The 19,349-nt window shown below is 36.3% G+C and overlaps 1 protein-coding gene across 3 annotated transcripts; it reads right to left on the bottom strand.

Annotated features, from left to right (window-relative positions):
* Positions 1-4,237: 4,237 nt before the first annotated feature.
* On the bottom strand, positions 4,238-13,807 carry LOC131195399 (carboxymethylenebutenolidase homolog). 3 transcript variants are annotated; one of them, XM_058177261.1, is made up of 6 exons: positions 13,656-13,807; positions 10,373-10,609; positions 9,118-9,225; positions 6,759-6,901; positions 6,200-6,291; positions 4,238-5,102 (listed from the first exon to the last, which is right to left on the bottom strand). In XM_058177261.1, the coding sequence occupies exons 2-6, from the start codon at positions 10,585-10,587 to the stop codon at positions 4,923-4,925; spliced, it is 738 nt and encodes a 245-aa protein (XP_058033244.1). In that variant the 5' UTR covers positions 10,588-10,609; positions 13,656-13,807; the 3' UTR covers positions 4,238-4,922. The 3 variants fall into 3 exon arrangements, with proteins under 3 accessions (XP_058033244.1, XP_058033243.1, XP_058033242.1); XM_058177260.1 differs by having other exon boundaries at positions 10,373-10,587; XM_058177259.1 differs by having other exon boundaries at positions 10,373-10,664; positions 13,656-13,801.
* Positions 13,808-19,349: the final 5,542 nt, after the last annotated feature.

Genomic DNA, 19,349 nt, shown 5'->3' with positions numbered 1-19,349 from the left:
TTTATGAGAGTTCTACAGGTAATAAGGAAGGAAAAGAAAAAAGAATTCAAAATTTTGCTAAGAAATGTTAAGTGTAAGGATTCAGATAGATTTTAAGCAAAAAAAAACACCTTACTTCAAAGGAAAGACTTAAAAGAATTGTAAGGAAAAATATACTAAGGATATAGTTCTAATAAACAGCTGCTGAACAAAATGGAAGTTAAAGCTTACAGTCTTTTAAAATATCAAAAAAATCATAATCATTTAACACTGGAAGTCTGAAAGGATATCATTTTTATATAATAGAACAGGAGTTCTTTCTATAGTGATTATGATAAAGAACACACAGTGTTACTATATATTTTAAATAATTTGCATATAAACTCAAGGAAATCATTTTATTAAAATCTTTTGCTTTGAATAATTTGGATTATGTTCTTCCACCTCTGTCCCAGTCATAGTCCCATGTTACTTTTATACAGTAATTGCTGTGGTCTCCCACGTCAATTAAGGTTTTAGAGATTTGAGTTAGCATTTTAAATTGGTTCTGGAAACTGGCTCCGAAAGCTCTTTTTGCGTAACTATAATTAAGATTATAATTAATTATAAATGTGATCAATTTCTCCATTTGTAACAACTTTCCCCATTTTTCCCCCTCAGCATTAACATTTTCCAGTTTACCAACCTGTTGCTAACTTCATGTTCTTATACAGTGATAAACATGTGCATGCTTCTATATGTGTGGTCCTCTCTTTAGATTATCTTGCTTAAAATTATTTACTTGTATGCTTTGAACATGCAGTACATCTGCAACCAGAACTCATAAATCTAAGAACAGAATTATCAAATAACTGCCTCTTAATACATTGAATACACATTATGTATGTCTCCTGAGACATCAAGTCATCTTTCTCCCTCACCCCATGATCAAGCCTATCAATTATGACACTGAATTTTACATAGGTCAGTAAGTGACAGAGGCTGTATTGAATTCATAGGTGAACAGTGAACTGTTCTGTCTATAGATGATAGTAACTGTTCACAATAATGGAAAAAAGTAACCGTGAAAATCTCCAAAAGGACCTCATTAACATCGGTGAATGTCAGGTGGCATATTATACAGTTCAATTTAAATAAAAGTGAAGTGCAGTGCCACAAAAAATGTCAGCATACTATAATGGGGATGAGCTATCTGTAACTAATCAAGAAAAATATCTTATAGTCATTGTACATAGCTCATTGAAGATGTTGGCTTAGTATAGGAGAAAAAGGACCCAGATTGTTGGGGGGGCAATAAGTTGACTTTGTAAATATACAAATAGAATGAGACTATTGCCTTATACACTGTAAGCCGCCCTGAGTCTTCGGAGAAGGGCGGGATATAAATGTAAATAATTTTTTTTAAAAAAAAGCAAATTACATGCTTCAAAAAAATATGGTTTTTAGAAGAACATTATAAGCCCAGCTGGTTGTGGACTATATTTTCTATTCAATAAAGACATTTACTATATAAGATGGTTGACAAAGTTCCTTTTAAATAACAGAATAATCAGGCATATAATTGTTGTAATGTGTCATTATGAATCAGAAAGAATCAAGAAGTATTTTTGATGTATTGATATTTGTAGTTTCCTTGTAAATCAATTAGGCATTAAGCAATCCATGGACATGAAATATGTTGAAATAAATTGTTCTGATGTTTTTTCTCTGTGAACATTCAATAGGGCCTTCTAATGTATAACATTAGAGAGATGTCAGCACTTCAAGTCACCTCAAAACAGGAAAGCAAATGGTACTATTCTGAATGCTAATACTACTTTTATTATAAAATTACAGTACTAGAATCTTGCAAATATGAATATACTTCCCCCTTCCTTCATTTTGTCTTTGTGAGAACAAGGGAGGGTTCTCTCTGAGACTTGCATTTCTTTTATCTGACCAGTATTTTATTTGGGTCTCTCCTGTTTCTTGAGGTTATTTTTTCTGCACATTACAGGATATCTCTTGTAGGTTCAACAAGCCAAGTTTCATTCCTCAGCTTCTTAATCTTTAGCTATTTGGGCTATGACAGGTATAATTAACCCAGAAGGAGCCATTCTGCCTAGATCAGATGCCCCAAGGGATGTAACAAGATAAAAGTCTTAGCACCAGCATTTGGAGCAGCCATAGCAAACTAGCAAAGGGATGTGTATGAACTTTTGTTCTCAGGAGCACCTCGTACTTTCCTTCTGGGAATAATATTGTGTGGTTTGTTTAGCCCATGTAATATCCTTTATTTCTATATTCAGATACGAGCTTTAAGGCTTTTTGCCTCTTAGTTACTGCTTTGTAAAACAGATGCCAGGAATTCCTAGAAAAATGATCAAAAGTGACCAAGGTGCAAAAAATTATACACGGCATGGAACAATTTGGCCAAGATAAGATTTTCTCCTTGTTTTAAGCTACAAGACCCGGGGTTCTTTTAGGCCACAGGAGGAGGAGTTATTCAATGAAACAGATCAAAAGGAGATTTAGAACAGACAGACAAACAAAACATCTTTACATGGCTCCACATTTGATTTGATTCTCCATGCTGGACCAAGAAATAGTTTGGAATGTCACAGCAAAATGCTTGCAGCTTCCATGACCTGGAGATCAGTCACCACCCCTTTTTCTCGTGGCTTGTTAATGAGCTTGACGAAAGCTGTTGAAAAATCTGAAAGCTTATATAGTTTGTGTTTGCATAATTAAAAATATTAATGTAACATGATTCTAGAAGTTTTGTAAATATACAAATAGAATGAGACTATTGCCTTATACACTGTAAGCCGCCCTGAGTCTTCGGAGAAGGGCGGGATATAAATGTAAATAATTTTAAAAAAAAAAAAGCAAATTACATGCTTCAAAAAAATATGGTTTTTAGAAGAACATTATAAGCCCAGCTGGTTGTGGACTATATTTTCTATTCAATAAAGACATTTACTATATAAGATGGTTGACAAAGTTCCTTTTAAATAACAGAATAATCAGGCATATAATTGTTGTAATGTGTCATTATGAATCAGAAAGAATCAAGAAGTATTTTTGATGTATTGATATTTGTAGTTTCCTTGTAAATCAATTAGGCATTAAGCAATCCATGGACATGAAATATGTTGAAATAAATTGTTCTGATGTTTTTTCTCTGTGAACATTCAATAGGGCCTTCTAATGTATAACATTAGAGAGATGTCAGCACTTCAAGTCACCTCAAAACAGGAAAGCAAATGGTACTATTCTGAATGCTAATACTACTTTTATTATAAAATTACAGTACTAGAATCTTGCAAATATGAATATACTTCCCCCTTCCTTCATTTTGTCTTTGTGAGAACAAGGGAGGGTTCTCTCTGAGACTTGCATTTCTTTTATCTGACCAGTATTTTATTTGGGTCTCTCCTGTTTCTTGAGGTTATTTTTTCTGCACATTACAGGATATCTCTTGTAGGTTCAACAAGCCAAGTTTCATTCCTCAGCTTCTTAATCTTTAGCTATTTGGGCTATGACAGGTATAATTAACCCAGAAGGAGCCATTCTGCCTAGATCAGATGCCCCAAGGGATGTAACAAGATAAAAGTCTTAGCACCAGCATTTGGAGCAGCCATAGCAAACTAGCAAAGGGATGTGTATGAACTTTTGTTCTCAGGAGCACCTCGTACTTTCCTTCTGGGAATAATATTGTGTGGTTTGTTTAGCCCATGTAATATCCTTTATTTCTATATTCAGATACGAGCTTTAAGGCTTTTTGCCTCTTAGTTACTGCTTTGTAAAACAGATGCCAGGAATTCCTAGAAAAATGATCAAAAGTGACCAAGGTGCAAAAAATTATACACGGCATGGAACAATTTGGCCAAGATAAGATTTTCTCCTTGTTTTAAGCTACAAGACCCGGGGTTCTTTTAGGCCACAGGAGGAGGAGTTATTCAATGAAACAGATCAAAAGGAGATTTAGAACAGACAGACAAACAAAACATCTTTACATGGCTCCACATTTGATTTGATTCTCCATGCTGGACCAAGAAATAGTTTGGAATGTCACAGCAAAATGCTTGCAGCTTCCATGACCTGGAGATCAGTCACCACCCCTTTTTCTCGTGGCTTGTTAATGAGCTTGACGAAAGCTGTTGAAAAATCTGAAAGCTTATATAGTTTGTGTTTGCATAATTAAAAATATTAATGTAACATGATTCTAGAAGTTTTGTAAATATTTAATATTACTCCCTTTAGATATCCACTGAACTGATATCAAAATTTAAAATTTTATTGAATGAAGGAATCAGCATGGAAAACAGATTTAAAATATCTCCATATTTTAACTGTTAGGAACATTTAAAAAACAGTATCATAGTTTCCATCTAAGAGCTCTATGAAAAATGTAAACATGTATATCATAGATAACCCAAAGAGCTCTCTTGTTTTTTTATGAGCAATTCTTACTCTTAATAATTTTTTGAAAAACGTTAAAGCCATTGCCTTGCAATAGAGTCCCAAGATCCATTTTCTCAAGCCATAATAATTCTTAAACTTGTGTCCTTCTAGCACAGTTCTTATGAGATGGGGAGACCTTAGTATATTGATTGGCCCCTTTAATTCAGGTGATAGTCCATGACCAAAGTTGCCATATCATATTTGGTTTGTTTGCTGATTTGACAGCATGACATTGGAGAGAAAAGTATAAAATGAGTTTGCATATAAGAACAAAGAACCATATTTCCATTCTTAAACCTGATTCTGGTAGGTATGCAATCAAGGGGAGGAGATTGTTCCAAGCAGCAGCTGAGACATTATTGCTGTAGACATTTGCTTATAGCAAAGTATGCATTTAAGTACACAGAGCTTACATCTTGGTGTTAAAGATACATTTAGCATTCCTTTTTTCCAATAATGAAAACTCTATTTCATATTTTGATTGAGTACACCAATTACTAAATATATTTACACAGCCAGGCCAACATATCCCTCCTTGCTTCCTCGATGTAAGGTTTATCTTGAGGATTAATTTCTTCTCTCTTGCGATGTACAAAGCCATGTGTCTGCCCAGGATATATTTTCACTTCAAAATCAACTTTGCATTGCTGTTCCAACTTCTTTGTTACCTGAGTATACTGTAACAGAAAACCCCCTCTTATTATGGTATGAAATTATTTTCATCTTATGTCATATCCAGAGCCCCCTTATGTTCTCCCATCTCATTAGGAGTTGAGACATTTATGTCCTCAGCCTATATATTTCCGTGATATCCTGGCACAGTAATTAAATTACTGTACCTGTAATACTGTACCTGACATTACAGGTACAGTAATTAAATAGAAATTTATTGCAATTCAGTATCCTGGGAATCAAATTCTATAGTGCCATTTTTGGATGAACTATACATTTTGATCAGTGGTGGGTTGCTACCAGTTTGCCCCAGATGAGGTGAACTGGTAGCAGTGGTGGCGGAAGGCTTCACCCACCAACTCGGATGTCTCTGCACGTGCGCAGAAGCATTGCACACAAGCGCATGAGTGCCCATGAGTGAATTGAGGATTTGAATCCCACTACTGATTTTGATGATTAACATGGGTTTACATGATCACACAAAGAGGGTGTAGCAAAAGAGACAAGATGGTGGCCAGAGTCCTAGAAGCCAATTATTCTGGTAAAGTATGCCAATATAGTTGCATGATTATTTTGTGATATGCCCAGTTAAACTCAGCCAATTCAAGTTTTGTCCTATATGAAGTTTTAGAATTCTATATCTTAAAAATATGAAAAATCTTGTGATTCATCATGCTATTTTACGGTTTGCACTAGGATTGCAAGGATGGCTTAATTTGCCTTCTCACATTAATCCCAAACATTATTATTATTTCTGAATTCACAAAGCAACATTTCCCTGTCATGAAGCAGATTCTCATAGGGTTAGCCTCTGTCCCAAGACAGTCTAAATCTTTTACAGAACAATATTTTTTTCCAGACATCTTGTTGAGGAGTGAGTCTTTTAAAAGGGGGGAAATTGCTGGAATATATCCAATAATGTTACGGTTAGGCATGTTTTGTGTTAGGTATCTGAAAGAATCATCAATTGCATCCATCCAGAATAGCCAGAACTCCATAAAGGGGAGAATTACAAGTCTATTCCCACTGATACAGTTGATTATTATACTACTTGTACATGTGAGATGTGATTCTAAATTCACTATCCAGAACAATATCTTACCTGGTCAACAGGAATGTACTCATCCTTCTCTGCAACAATGAAAAATGTGGGATTTTTCAGATTAAAATTGTCCTCCATTAAACTGACAGGTCCTAAAATAAAAGTTATATTAAAACCAAATATATTAGTGCTAAATGGTATCACAAAACCCCCTTTTGTATCATACAAACAGATTGAATTCAGAGATATTACCCACAAACTACCCATTTATAGTATTTGTTTCACTTAATCTTCTGTAGATAAATATTGACTTGAAAACAAGTTGTATATATAAAGAGCCCTATAATATCATAGCAAGAATTGTCCATTAGTCCAGGCCAGCATAATGTTTCTGTCAGAGTAAAAGGCAGGAGAAGAAAGGACTCATAATCGATACTCAGTCACTGCTTGCCTTAGAATGTGAACATTGACTGCCAATAATTTTGCAAGACTCAAAATTCCTAGTATGGAAATGGTTACATTCCTTAGTAGATTTTTCAGGAAAACATATCCCAATCTATTATCTCTCATTCCCTTTAAAATAATAAACTGCACAGCTTCCATTGCATTAAACACATACCATAGATGGACACGCCTACAGAAAATATAAAATAGTTCAACATCAAATGATGTACGGCAGATCCACCCCAACAGAAGCCAATGGCGCCTATCCTTGTCACATTACATTCTTCCTTCAAATATTTCAAGACCGCACCAATTTCCCTAAGGCACAAAAAAGTACGTCAGCAAAGAAATAAACCAGAGAAATAGTAATCTCGGGAGGAGGAAAATATATCAAAGCACACACAGATGGACCCAGGATAACTATTTTATGAATGAAAAGGGGTCCTTTTATTCACAAAACACCAGGATCTAGTAGTGGAGGCTCCCTACAGGGTAAAGGTGGCTGAAAGGCACTCTTTAGAGATTCCCCCTTCGCCCTTCTCCTGCAATTCTTTTATCCTGTCTTTCATCCCAAGCCATATAGAACAAGTTCTTAGATGGCTGTAAAATGGAGCAGGAAGTACAAAGTTCGTATCTTTCACCCCCTTTTGCTCTAGTCTAGCACAACCAAACTTTGCTAAGTGCTGTGCTAGATTCAGTGAAGGACATGTAGTGAAATGAGGTGAAAGATCAGCTAAGGCTTAATAGACCTGGAATGAATTTTGGAAACCTACATAATAATTGGTGGCAAAGCTGTCATGCATATTGTTTGGCCAGTGAAAATGAAGGTTAACAGAACTTATAGTATATCAGCCTAAAGAATTAGCATAATACAAGACAATACTATGGTTGGTTTCACAGTTAGCCAGATATTTACACTGGATCTGACATTTTTAATCTACCTCTCAAGATCTTCTCACCATGGATAGGCAGATGCTTTGTTTGATGATACTGATGTAAGGTCTTCCAAGCACAATTGCTTTTTGCAGTTAACTGATGGTGATTTTACCAATGCTGATGATGTTCAAGTGGTACTCCAGATCAGTTGTGAAATCCTCCATGGATTGCCACCGGTTTGCTGCCCGCACATTTGCGGTGCATGCCAAATGTGTGCGCATATGCAGCATGCACCCAAAACATGCTTTGCATGCATATGCACAGCACACACCAAAAACATGCCTGTGCATGCACATTACACATCAAATGCACGCTCCACGCAAAAAAAGAAAACTTCAGCTGTGCCGCGTGATTTAGTCTCACTAAAAAGCATGATTTCCTGCTTTCTAGCTAATATAAAGTGCATGGCACAGCTGATCATTGGAAATACCAGTTCGGACGAACTAGTAGCTTTTTTTAGCTACCAGTTCGCCTGAACCAGTAGCTTTTTTTTACTACCACTGGTTCACCCGAACTGGAGCAAACTGGTAGCATTTCACCCCTGTTCTAGATGTTTTAGGATTTTTACCAAATATACTCATTACTATTGGTATTATCTTTGCTTTCTCTTGCCACAGTTATTTTATTTTATTTTTATATTTTGTGATTTTCTTCAGTTTTTTCTCTCCATTAATGGATTGGTAGAAACATTTCTGATATAACTGAAATTGGAGAATCTGTCTATAGTGTGCAGCTTGAGTTTCATATCTGATTTTCTTGACTAAGCTGTTATTTGCTATTTTATTATTTCCCAGTGGTTTCTTGAACTTTCTTGTCTTGAGTGGTATTTGTTGATAAGGTATTCTTTGGTCTTCCTGTTCTTCAACTTCTTCTTCTTTTTTTAATCTGTTCTAGCTTGCTTACATCTGATCTTAGCATGTTGATGTTATTTTCCAACCTGAGCTTTTATTTTGGTGATGCACTATTTTCTTGTTTGTTGATTTTGCACCCAAGTTCTTCAGTTACATTTGCAGTTGTGCTATATATCAATGATTTGTTTCTTGCAGTGAGCTGGTTTTATATTTGATATTACACTATTGGCAGCTTTTAATACCTGTGCCAGCTGTTTCTTTGGAATAAGCTTCAATATAGGCAATCTTTTTGCAATTGACTGATGGAGACTTTCATCAGTGCCAATGCTGTTTAAGTGAATAATTACATCATCTATCTATCATCTATCTATCTATCTATCTATCTATCTATCTATCTATCTATCTATCTATCCATCCATCCATCTGGTGAGATGCGATGGATTGGGCTGTGAAGTGGGTTGGGCTGAAAAGGTGACTGGCCCCAAGTCACCCAGCCAGTTTTCATGCCTAAGGAAGGCTTAGAATTCATAGTCTCCTGCTTTCTAGTCCAGCACCGTAATCATTTCTACTAACCACTATTTTTCAGAACATTTTGCTGAAGCTGGCTGAAAAAAGTGTAGGAGATACGAGCTAAGATATATTAAAATCTACAGGATCTGAAGAGGGTTTGTGTGTGTTTGTCTGCATGTTTTGATAAAAATTTATTTGATAGAAAAAAAGTAAGTACCTTTCAAAATAAAATCTTACCTATCTATATTTTTGGGATCTCGTGTTTTTAGCCATTCATTTAATTTAGATATATCATCAGATGGCTTCCAAGGTTCTTCTCCCTTAAAAAAGTCTGGACAAATTGTACTGTACAAAAAAGAAAAACAAAATAATTCATTAAAACCTTTCTTGTCTAATAGTCATCTACAACGCAGACAATTCCCTCCCTTTTACAAAAATTCATTGGGGGAAAAGAAAAATAACATGCTCTAAACAATGAGAGTTGTTAAGTTGGATGACTAGCAAATAAATAAAGCCTAACCCCATATTCACCACATGCTTTCACAATAGAAGCAGAAACTGTATTATTGTCATTAGGTTAAAAATACATGATTGATGTAGTGGTTGATCTGTATGAATGCTGATGCATGGCTATAAGTTGCATAACTAACCTATGTCAGCAACTTTCTTGATTTTATTATAGTCCATACAAATAGGAAATTTCCTATATGGAAAATCATCCCAAAGGTCTCCTAGAGGAAAAGGATAACCAACAGATCAAATGACAGGGTGACAAACAGTATGTAGCTACCTGCTTTTAAATCCAAATATGAATTCATATCCTATATAGGTTGTCATGCATAGTATTAGTTGTTCTTTGCATCTAAATATTAGCTTACTGAATTGATAACTGAAAATCAGTAAAACAAGTCAGTTCTAGAGGAGATCAACCCTGACTGCTCTTTAGAAGGCCAGATCCTGAAGATGAACCTGAAATACTTTGGCCACCTAATGAGAAGGAAGGACTCACTGGAGAAGAGCCTAATGCTGGGAAAGATTGAGGGCAAAAGAAGAAGGGGATGACAGAGAACGAGGTGGCTGGATGGAGTCACTGAAGCAGTAGGCATGAGTTTAAATGGACTCCAGAGGATGGTAGAGGACAGGAAGGCCTGGAGGAATGTTGTCCATGGGGTCGCAAAGGGTCGGACATGACTTCGCAACTAACAACAATCAGTCAATCAAGTTATTGGCCATTTCCAAATAGGTTTTATTTTATAAAGCTAACAATCACCAGATAAAGCAGCTCCAGATAAATTAATATACAACTCATTGTTATCATGTTGTATTTCATATGCTGTGCTATAATTCTACATATCTATTCCATTACATATATATAAGCTTGGACATACAAACTACATATAAATGAACAAATAAGAAGGCACCTTGAATTAAGAATCACACTACATAAAGGAGAGAAGATTATGATGGAGAAAAAATAAAATCCATTTCTTACATGTATCCATTGGAAGAAACCAAATCAGCAATGTATCTAGTATTTGGGAGTTGCCATCCAAATATGTCATGAATCACAAGTACAGCTGCATCAGTCTGAAAAGAGGGCTTCTTCACATAGGCTTTAATATGCTCAATTGTCACTTCACATCCAAGAGGTTGATAATCAAACACATCTCCAAGGTCACATGGACAAAATTTAGGCTTCTCTGCCATCTGTAAATGTAGTGGAACACATCTGGGAGACAATTCTTTAGTTTGTAGTTGACGGGGTGCATGCATACACTCTGTAACTTACAGATTTAAAAATGGAACTACATATAAGCCTTGTAACTGACCATTACAATAATTTACCAATAATTTTATAGCTACAGTAATGTATTTAGGATTAGACATCCAAACCAAACATCCAAAACCTGATTTACTTTTCAATTGGGTCTTACTATCATCTTGGAGTCACCTGTGATTATGGTAATACATGTTGAGTGTCTTAATGAGAAAGAGACAGATCAAGATTGATCTTTTCTGGATATTGTGTGAAGAAATTTAAGAGAAAGATGCTACAATCAGGATAAACATTTTTTTAAAAAAAGCTTTATTTGTTGGAAATGCAGTTAGAAGTAAGCTGAGTTTTGTGAAGGTTTATGTTCCTTGACTAAACTATATATGGGGGGGGAGAGAGGGAGGGGGGGAGAGAGGAAGGTGGGGGGAGAGAGACCTCTGCACAGCTTAAAACTGTTTCTTTCTATTAAGAAACTCTTGGCATAAATGGACAGTCACCTGCTTCCAAGTGAGAACAAGATGAAGACCTTTATATATATCTAGAGGTCCACTTTTAGTTCAACTTGCCAGACACGTCAGACTCATGAAGGTTCTGCATTAGAAGATCTTAAGCAATTTTAATATTAATCAGTATTGTAGATTGGAGCTCCTAGACATAGAATACAAACTGTAGCAGGAGATAGGTAGCTGCGGAGGAAGTAGTTTTTCATTGTATAGATTGTCAGAATCACATGCAAGAAGAACGTAGCTTGGCTATTATTCAAAGGTTTTTCACAGCACAAGTCAGACCCAATTACCTTTGGGTTTTTTGGTAAGTAATCATATTTCTATACATTGGTAGTTTTCAGCACGTTTTTGTGCTGAAAACGTCCTCGCTTATACTGCTTCTGGCTTATACTCGAGTTTTTTTTCTTTTTCACATTTTACGGACGGCTGGAAGCCCTGCCGGTGCAGTGAGAGGGCAGGGCGGGGAGCCGCCAGCCTTCTCAGCTGAGGAGGAGGTTTCCCCAACCGGTGGGTGCCTCATTTCCACCCTCGAGATACTCGAGTCCCCAGTTTACCCCAGTTTTTGGGGTAAAATTGGGGACCTCGGCTTATACTCGGATCGGCTTATATTCGAGTATATACGGTAATCATATTTCTATACATTGGTGACTTTTGTTTTTCCTATACATTGATTTGTCTTTAACAGCTCTGTGTTTGCTTGACCTGGCTTTGCAAAACTATAATACATTTTGGAGATGGAAGTACTCTAGCATCCTGCTTGAGTAGACAAAACAAACCTCATCTTGAGGCTGGAGACAAAACTTGTAAACCATAAAAAGGATGGAAATTCAGGAGTTCCCTTTTACATGTTTTTCTCCAATGTTGCTGAGGCCAAAAGGCCAATACTCCAGCTGTAACAGAAATATCTCATTCTAACTTTCTATTAACTTATATAATGATGAGTGAAGTCCTTTAGTTTTGGGGCCTCAATTCACTCTTAACTGCAACAGTTTCCATCTGAAAGGTTTCAATCAACTTATTTAGAATTTTATTATAAATTACTAGTCCCATTTATCTTTGTTCACAACTTTATTTCCTTTTAGGGAAAATGTTGTTACAGACCTTCATTTTTACTATCACTTGGCCTGGGTAAAACTCTCTGAGTAGTTAGACAAAGAATTTTCCATAGTGGATCATCAGAATAATAGAGCCTTCTTTATTTCTTAACTTTGTAAACTATCCTGCCACGCCCCTCCTTTCCCTTTTATTCTTTAAACTTCTCATGCCTCTCTTTCTGAATCAATTCCATACAAGCCCTACATTCTCAGTCTTTCCCTTCTTCTCCATTCAGTCACTTATTTTTTCTGTTTTGTTTTCAAGTTTGGTTCCTTTTTGATCTGTTCAAATCATCTCAGTGTACTTCTTTCGCTCACTTTTTCATCAGATCATATTTCACCTTCATGCACTTAATGCTGAGCCACTTTCTTCTTGTTTTTTCATGTTCACTTCTTCAGCAATCCATTCCTACTGAATTCAACATACCTTTGTATCTTTTTTTACGTAGCCAGTTGTGTCTTATAATTGTAAAGTAGAAAGAAGCAGAGCAGACTCGTATTCTCACCCATTTTCACTTCTTCTGACATTTCTGGCATCCAGATGCTATCAATTAACTTTCTAGCAGGATTTGCACATTTAAAACATTTCCCCACCTTTAGTAAACATTCTATCAAGGTTCACAGATTTGACTTCTTGCTTGAATTTTCACTATTTCTATATATCCCGTGATTTTTCTTTTTATTCACCCTGTCACACACATCCTTGATTTTTGTAACATTACCTTCAAATCCATACTTCTCACTGTATCAGGCATTTTGTCTAACATTCACGGCAAATGATTTAGAATCTCTCTTTACCAGCAAAGGGGCATCATCTACATCCATAGTATTTATAGCTGTTGTTAACATATCTCTGTCGCAACAAGGATCCTTATATGGTTATCCATAAATACATTACAATATCAAGGGAACACTACACACCTTGATTTAGATAGTCCCCTGGACCATTTCTTAAGCATTCTATTTATCTCATATATACTTTACTCACATTCAACATCTTACAGCGTTCAGCAGCTGTCTTTTACTCATCTGTGCAAAACATTTTATAAATGAAGCTATAATATGCTTCCAACTCACAATCAGCTTTCTTTCTCCCTTCCATACATTTGATTATGACCTCCTGAAGAGCAAATCTAGCCTGCACAGTCCCTGCCTAGCAGAAATCTTTATTGCACTTCCCAAATTTGCTTATTTTTACCTCTCATACCATTTTGTTCAGAACTCTGCCAAACACCTTCCTGGGTATTCTTAAGAAAGTAATTCCCCTGTAGTTTCTTCATGTCTTTTTGTTATCTTTTCTTCAATATGGCAGAATAAGCAAGAAGGCATCAGCATTTCGGCTACTGATTTAACCTTTCTCCAGAAAAAAATATAATGGATCATATCTGATTTCAACAGTACCTGGAATGTTGAAGCCAATTTCAGAGGGCTGGAAACTGTTTCTTTAAGGCAGTCTGCTTGCTGCTGGGGAATGCTGCAGCTTCTTTCACCTTGCTTGGCACAGCTTCACTGAAAAGGCAGCAAACAGATTTGCTTCTTACAAAAGAGCTCAAAGGTTGACAGACTGTAACTCTACCCCAAAGGGGGGTGGATTTCAACAACTCCTCCTCCGTGACTGACCTCCGGGTTATCGTGTATCACATGCTTTTCATGTTTCGCGTCCTTTTGAATCACTGGGTTCTTTATTCCTAAGTTTAGGGGAGAAACCACAATTTTGGAATGTAAAACTTTTGAGTGTCTTGAAAAAGAGTTTTGATGATGTTTTAAGACATGGCTGAGGCCTTTGGGGAGTTGTTGGGAGGAAATAAGGTTATTATAGCTCAATTCGTGTAACCATGGCATTCAAGGGATGGTTGTTATGTTCCATTTTGTGTGGCGTGCCACAGATTATATTACTATTAATGAAGTTTATTCAGAAATCTATAGTTTCCTTACTATCGTGTATGCTAATCTTGAGTAAAAAAAAATACAGTGGCTTGTCACAACTATGTTCTATATTTTGATGTTGCTAGGTTTTTAAATAATGTTGCAGTCTTATTTTAATTGTCTGCTATATAATACAATCAACGTTTACAGTTCTGCAATCACTTTTTCCTTAACTATTATCTACACATTAGAATCTAAAGCTGACAATATTAAACTATCAATGTATAACTTTAATGTATAACTCAGTTCTGCAACCCAACAAGAAAAACACAGACTTCAGAGGATAATTAGAACTGCAGAAAAAATAATTGCTACCAACCTGCCTTCCACTGAGGACCTGTATACTGCACAAATCAAGAAGAGGGCCGTGAAAATATTTGCAGATCCCTCACATCCTAGACATAAACTGTTTCAACTCCTACCCTCAAAACGACACTATAGAGCACTGCACAACAGAACAACTAGACACAAGAACAGTTTTTTCCCGAAGGCCATCACTCTGCTAAACAAATAATTCCATCAACACTGTCAGACTATTTACTGAATCTGCACTACTATTAATCGTCTCATAGTTTCCATCACCAATCTCTTTCCACTTATGACTGTATGACTATAACTTGTTGCTGGCAATCCTTATGATTTATATTGATATATTGACCATCAATTGTGTTGTAAATGTTGTACCTTGATGAACGTATCTTTTCTTTAATGTACACTGAGAGCATATGCACCAAGACAAATTCCTTGTGTGTCCAATCACACTTGGCCAATAAAATTCTATTCTATTCTATTCTAAAGGTTTTTAAGAAGAGATTAGACAACCATTTGTCTGAAATGGTATAGGTTCCCTGCTTGAGCAGGGAGTTGGACTAGAACAGGGGTCTCCAACCTTGGTCCCTTTAAGACTTGTGGACTTCAACTCCCAGAGTCCCTCAGCCAGCAAAGCTGGCCGAGGAACTCTGGGAGTTGAAGTCCACAAGTCTTAAAGGGACCAAGGTTGGAGACCCCTGGACTAGAAGATCACCAAGGTACCTTCTAACTCTGTTATTCTATGATTCTGATAGAACATCCAAGCCTAAAGGACCTCTATTTCCTTTATATTTATTTACATTGTAAACCAAAATGTATACCATGCATTCTCTGAAAGAAAACTATGCTTATTTTAATTTTTTTTAAATGCCACTTTGCAAATGCATGGGGCTATCCATACAAAGGGGTAGGTGAGTTTTAAAAGGCAATGGTTCTGATCACACAATTGGAAATCCCACCCTTTTTAATGCAGTGTCCTGTATAAAAGTGTGGGGCTTTGGTCACATGATCACTTGTGGATACCCCTGACACACTGGATCCCCAAACTTTATATATAAATAGATATGAATATTGCTTTGGACTTTGCAGCTTCAATGCCTGGGCTCAGTTCCATGTAGCAAAGAATCTGTGGGCTGTTTTCCAGTTTTGGCCTAGAGCTCACAATTTATGCCTTCACAACTTGGAAACTAGGTCATGATAATAATATCTATTCTAGTGGGTTGTCCTTGACAGCAAAACATTAACATGGAGATGCTTCATTGTAAAAGGATGCATTATTGGGAACAAATCCTTTTTCAAGGTACCTCCAAATGAAGAGAAGTGGACAACCACTTCAAAGAAGCCTCATTTGATTTCATCCCAAGTAGGAATTTAATCTCAAATCCTACACATGCTGATCTTTTTAATTCTTACATGTGTCTGCCTTCTGAAATAATTGCTAGAAGCCACATTTGAGATGTTTAATATACAGTGTCTTTTGTATAAAAATGGCTTTATAAAAACTGGCTGAATAAAATTAGAGGGATTTAGTTATAATGTATTATTTCCCATGAAGGAACGAAAAGAGAATGAATAAGAGTTATATGAAGGAATGAAAGCTTAATAAGTAAGCAACCGTAATTATACCATACACATTGTTTTTATAATGATTATCTCTGTCTTTTCGGTAAATTCTGAGCTGAATCTCTTTCTATTTCCCTTCTGGAAGGGAAGTGCAGCACTTTTGTTTAGGCATTAAAATGGATTTTTTTAAAAAAATGAGTTTAACATAATTTTTTTATGAAGTGTCATAGATTTTAGCAAAATGACATAATCCATCAAATGAATCTATAATACAAAACCTAGATAAACCTATTTCTTTTAGCAATGTACATTTTTTTAAAAATGCACATTTTGTGTATTTATTGAATTTCGTTTATTGAATTTCCAATAAAGTTTTGAAAATGTGCTATTTCTTTTAGATCATTCATAAAATAAGCCATTTTCTAAATATGGTTGAAAATGCAAAAATTGGTTTGGATCATTCTTCCATGTTTGGAAAACTCGACTGGCGGGGTCCAGGTGGAGAATCTTCTCTGCTGTTGCTCCTGCCCTCTGGAACATCTTGCTCCCTGATGTGAAGTTAGCCCCAACTTTCCTATCTTTTTGTAAAGTCCTAAAGACATGGCTGTGCCAGTTGGCTTAGGGTTCCAGTGGGGGATCAGTGCAATGGAGGCAGTTGATTGAGTAATAACAGATCCCAGCTCCCTCCCACTCCACCGTTATCCTCCCCATGTGTCTTTGGTTGTAAGGTTTGATTTTTAATATTTTATGTTTTAATTAAGATGTAACTGTAAGCCGCCCAGATTGTTGTGGTTGTGGGTTTTTTATTAAGCATCACAAAATCTTATATTTATAAAAAAGAATATCCGTACTCCCAAACCCAGTGCCTAGAGACAGTATGAGTCTGGATGAGGGAGAACAGGCTTGATCAAATGGCAAAACCAAATTCTTTGTTTGACCTCTTGGTTCCATCTTTAGTGTTTAATCTGGTTGCACTCCCCATGCAAGGAGGAGTTTAACCCTCCTAGTCAAAGAGTTCAATTTTTACTTGTGTTTGTTTTTGTCTATCTTAATTTCAATCATCAGTATCTGGCTAAAAGTTTAATTGACATCTTCAATGACTATTTTCCCCTTCTCCTTACAAAAATCAACCCATTTTAAAAAAAATAGTTTTCAGCTCATGGGTTCTCCAACATACAGAAACAGTTTGTTCAGTATATATATCTACTGTAGATGCTGTACATACAGTAACTGGTTTCTCCTTTGTATAATATACTTTGAATGGCTGTGGAAAGGAGCAGATATGGATCTATGATGGGGTCCCCAATCAAAGTGTTCCAATCGAAAAAGAAACACTGATTAGTATATATTATTATTTAATTATTATTAAATAATTTAAATATTTAAATAATTTAAATATTATTTAAATATTATTTAATCTAGATTGCAGAAAATATGACTTCTGTAACAGAACCATCAGTGCTTGGAATACTTTACCTGACTCTGTGGTCTCTTCCCATAATCCGAAAAAGTTTTATCCAAAAACTTTCTACTATTGACCTCACCCCATTCCTAAGAGGACCATAAGGGGCGTGCATAAGCGCACAAACGTGCCTACCGTTCCTGTCCTATTGTTTTTTTCTTTTCTCCTTCCTATATATATGCTTATACCTCCTTATATTTACCCATATATATATATGTTTATTTACTATATAATCTTTTGTATGATACCTACATATATTGTTGTCACAAAATAAATAAATAAATAAATTATATAAAGGGCAGGTTTTCAAGAGAGACTTCTTTTTCTACATAACCAGTTATATAATGGAATAGAATAACAGAGCTGAAAGGGATTTTGGAGGTCTTCTAGTCCAACCCCCTGCTTAGGCAGGAAACCCTACACCACTTCAGACAAATGGTTATCCAATCTCTTCTTAAAAACTTCCAGTGTTGGAGCATTTACAACTTCTGGATGTAAGTTGTTCCAATTATTAATTGTTCTAACTGTCAGGAAATTTCTCCTTAGTTCTAAGTTGCTTCTTTCCTTGATTAGTTTCCACCCATTGCTTCTTGTCCTACCCTCAGGTGCTTTGGAGAATAGTTTGACTTCCTCTTCTTTGTGGCAACCCTGAGATATCGAAACACTGATATCATGTTACCCCCTAGTCCTTCTTTTCATAAGACTAGACAGATCCAGTTCCAGCAACAGTTCTTTATATGTTTTAGGCTCCAGTCCCCTAATCATCTTTGATTCTCTTCTCTGCACTCTTTCTAGAATCTCAACATCTCTTTTACATCATGGCGTCCAAAATTGGATGTAGTATTCCAAGCGTGACCTTACCAAGGCATTATAAAGTGGTATTAATACTTCACGTGATCTTCATTCTATCCCTCTTTTTATGCAGCCTAGAACTGTGTTGGCTTTTTTTGGCAGCTGCAGCACATTGCTGGCTCATATTTAAGTGATTATCCACTAGGACTCCAAGATCCCTGTCACAATCACTACTATTGAGCAAGGTACCATATATACTGTACCTGTGCATTTTGTTTTTCTTGCCTAAATGTAGAACCTTACTTTTTTTCCACCATTGAATTTCATTTTGTTAGATAGCGCTCAAGTCTGTCAAAAGCCTTCTGTATCTTAAGCCTATCTTCTGGAGTGTTGGCTATTCCTGCTAGCTTGGTGTCGTACCCATCTATCCCCTTGTCCAAATAATTGATGAAGATGTTGAAGAGTACTGGGCCTAAAACAGAGCCTTGGGGTACTCCACTGCATACTTCCCTCATGTAGATGCAGTTCCATTGAGGACTACACACTGAGTGCGGTTGATCAGCCAGTTAGAAATCCATCTGGTGGTGATGCTGTCTAACCCACATTTTCCTATTTTATCAAGTAGTAGGTTATGGTCTACTTTGTCAAATGCCTTACTGAAGTCCAAGTAAATTATATCGACAGCATTCCTCTGGTCCACTAATTTTGTCACTTTGTCAAAGAATGCAATAAGATTAGTCTGGCATGATCTGTTTTTGACAAATCCATGTTGGCTTTTGGTTATTACTTTGTGTGCTTCTAGGTCTTCACTGATTCATAGTAAAAAAAAATGCTTTTAAAAGGTAAAAAAGGCTCTAACGATCGTGCGGCTCAGCTGTGATCATCAGAGCCTTTTTTTTAACCTTTTAAAAGCATTTTTTACAACCTATTCCTACCATTTGGGCGGGAAAAGCAAGCGAGCCGGAAAGAAGCGGCAAGCGGGCAAGCAGGCAACTGGGCGATTGGGTGGGCATGGGCCGGGGGGCCCCCAGGGATTTTTGCTA

Source organism: Ahaetulla prasina, chromosome 3 (assembly GCF_028640845.1).
Source record: "Ahaetulla prasina isolate Xishuangbanna chromosome 3, ASM2864084v1, whole genome shotgun sequence".
NCBI classification, from domain to species: domain Eukaryota; kingdom Metazoa; phylum Chordata; class Lepidosauria; order Squamata; family Colubridae; genus Ahaetulla; species Ahaetulla prasina.
The sequence above is the reverse complement of the archived record's forward strand: the minus strand, read 5'-3'. Positions and strand labels throughout refer to the sequence as shown.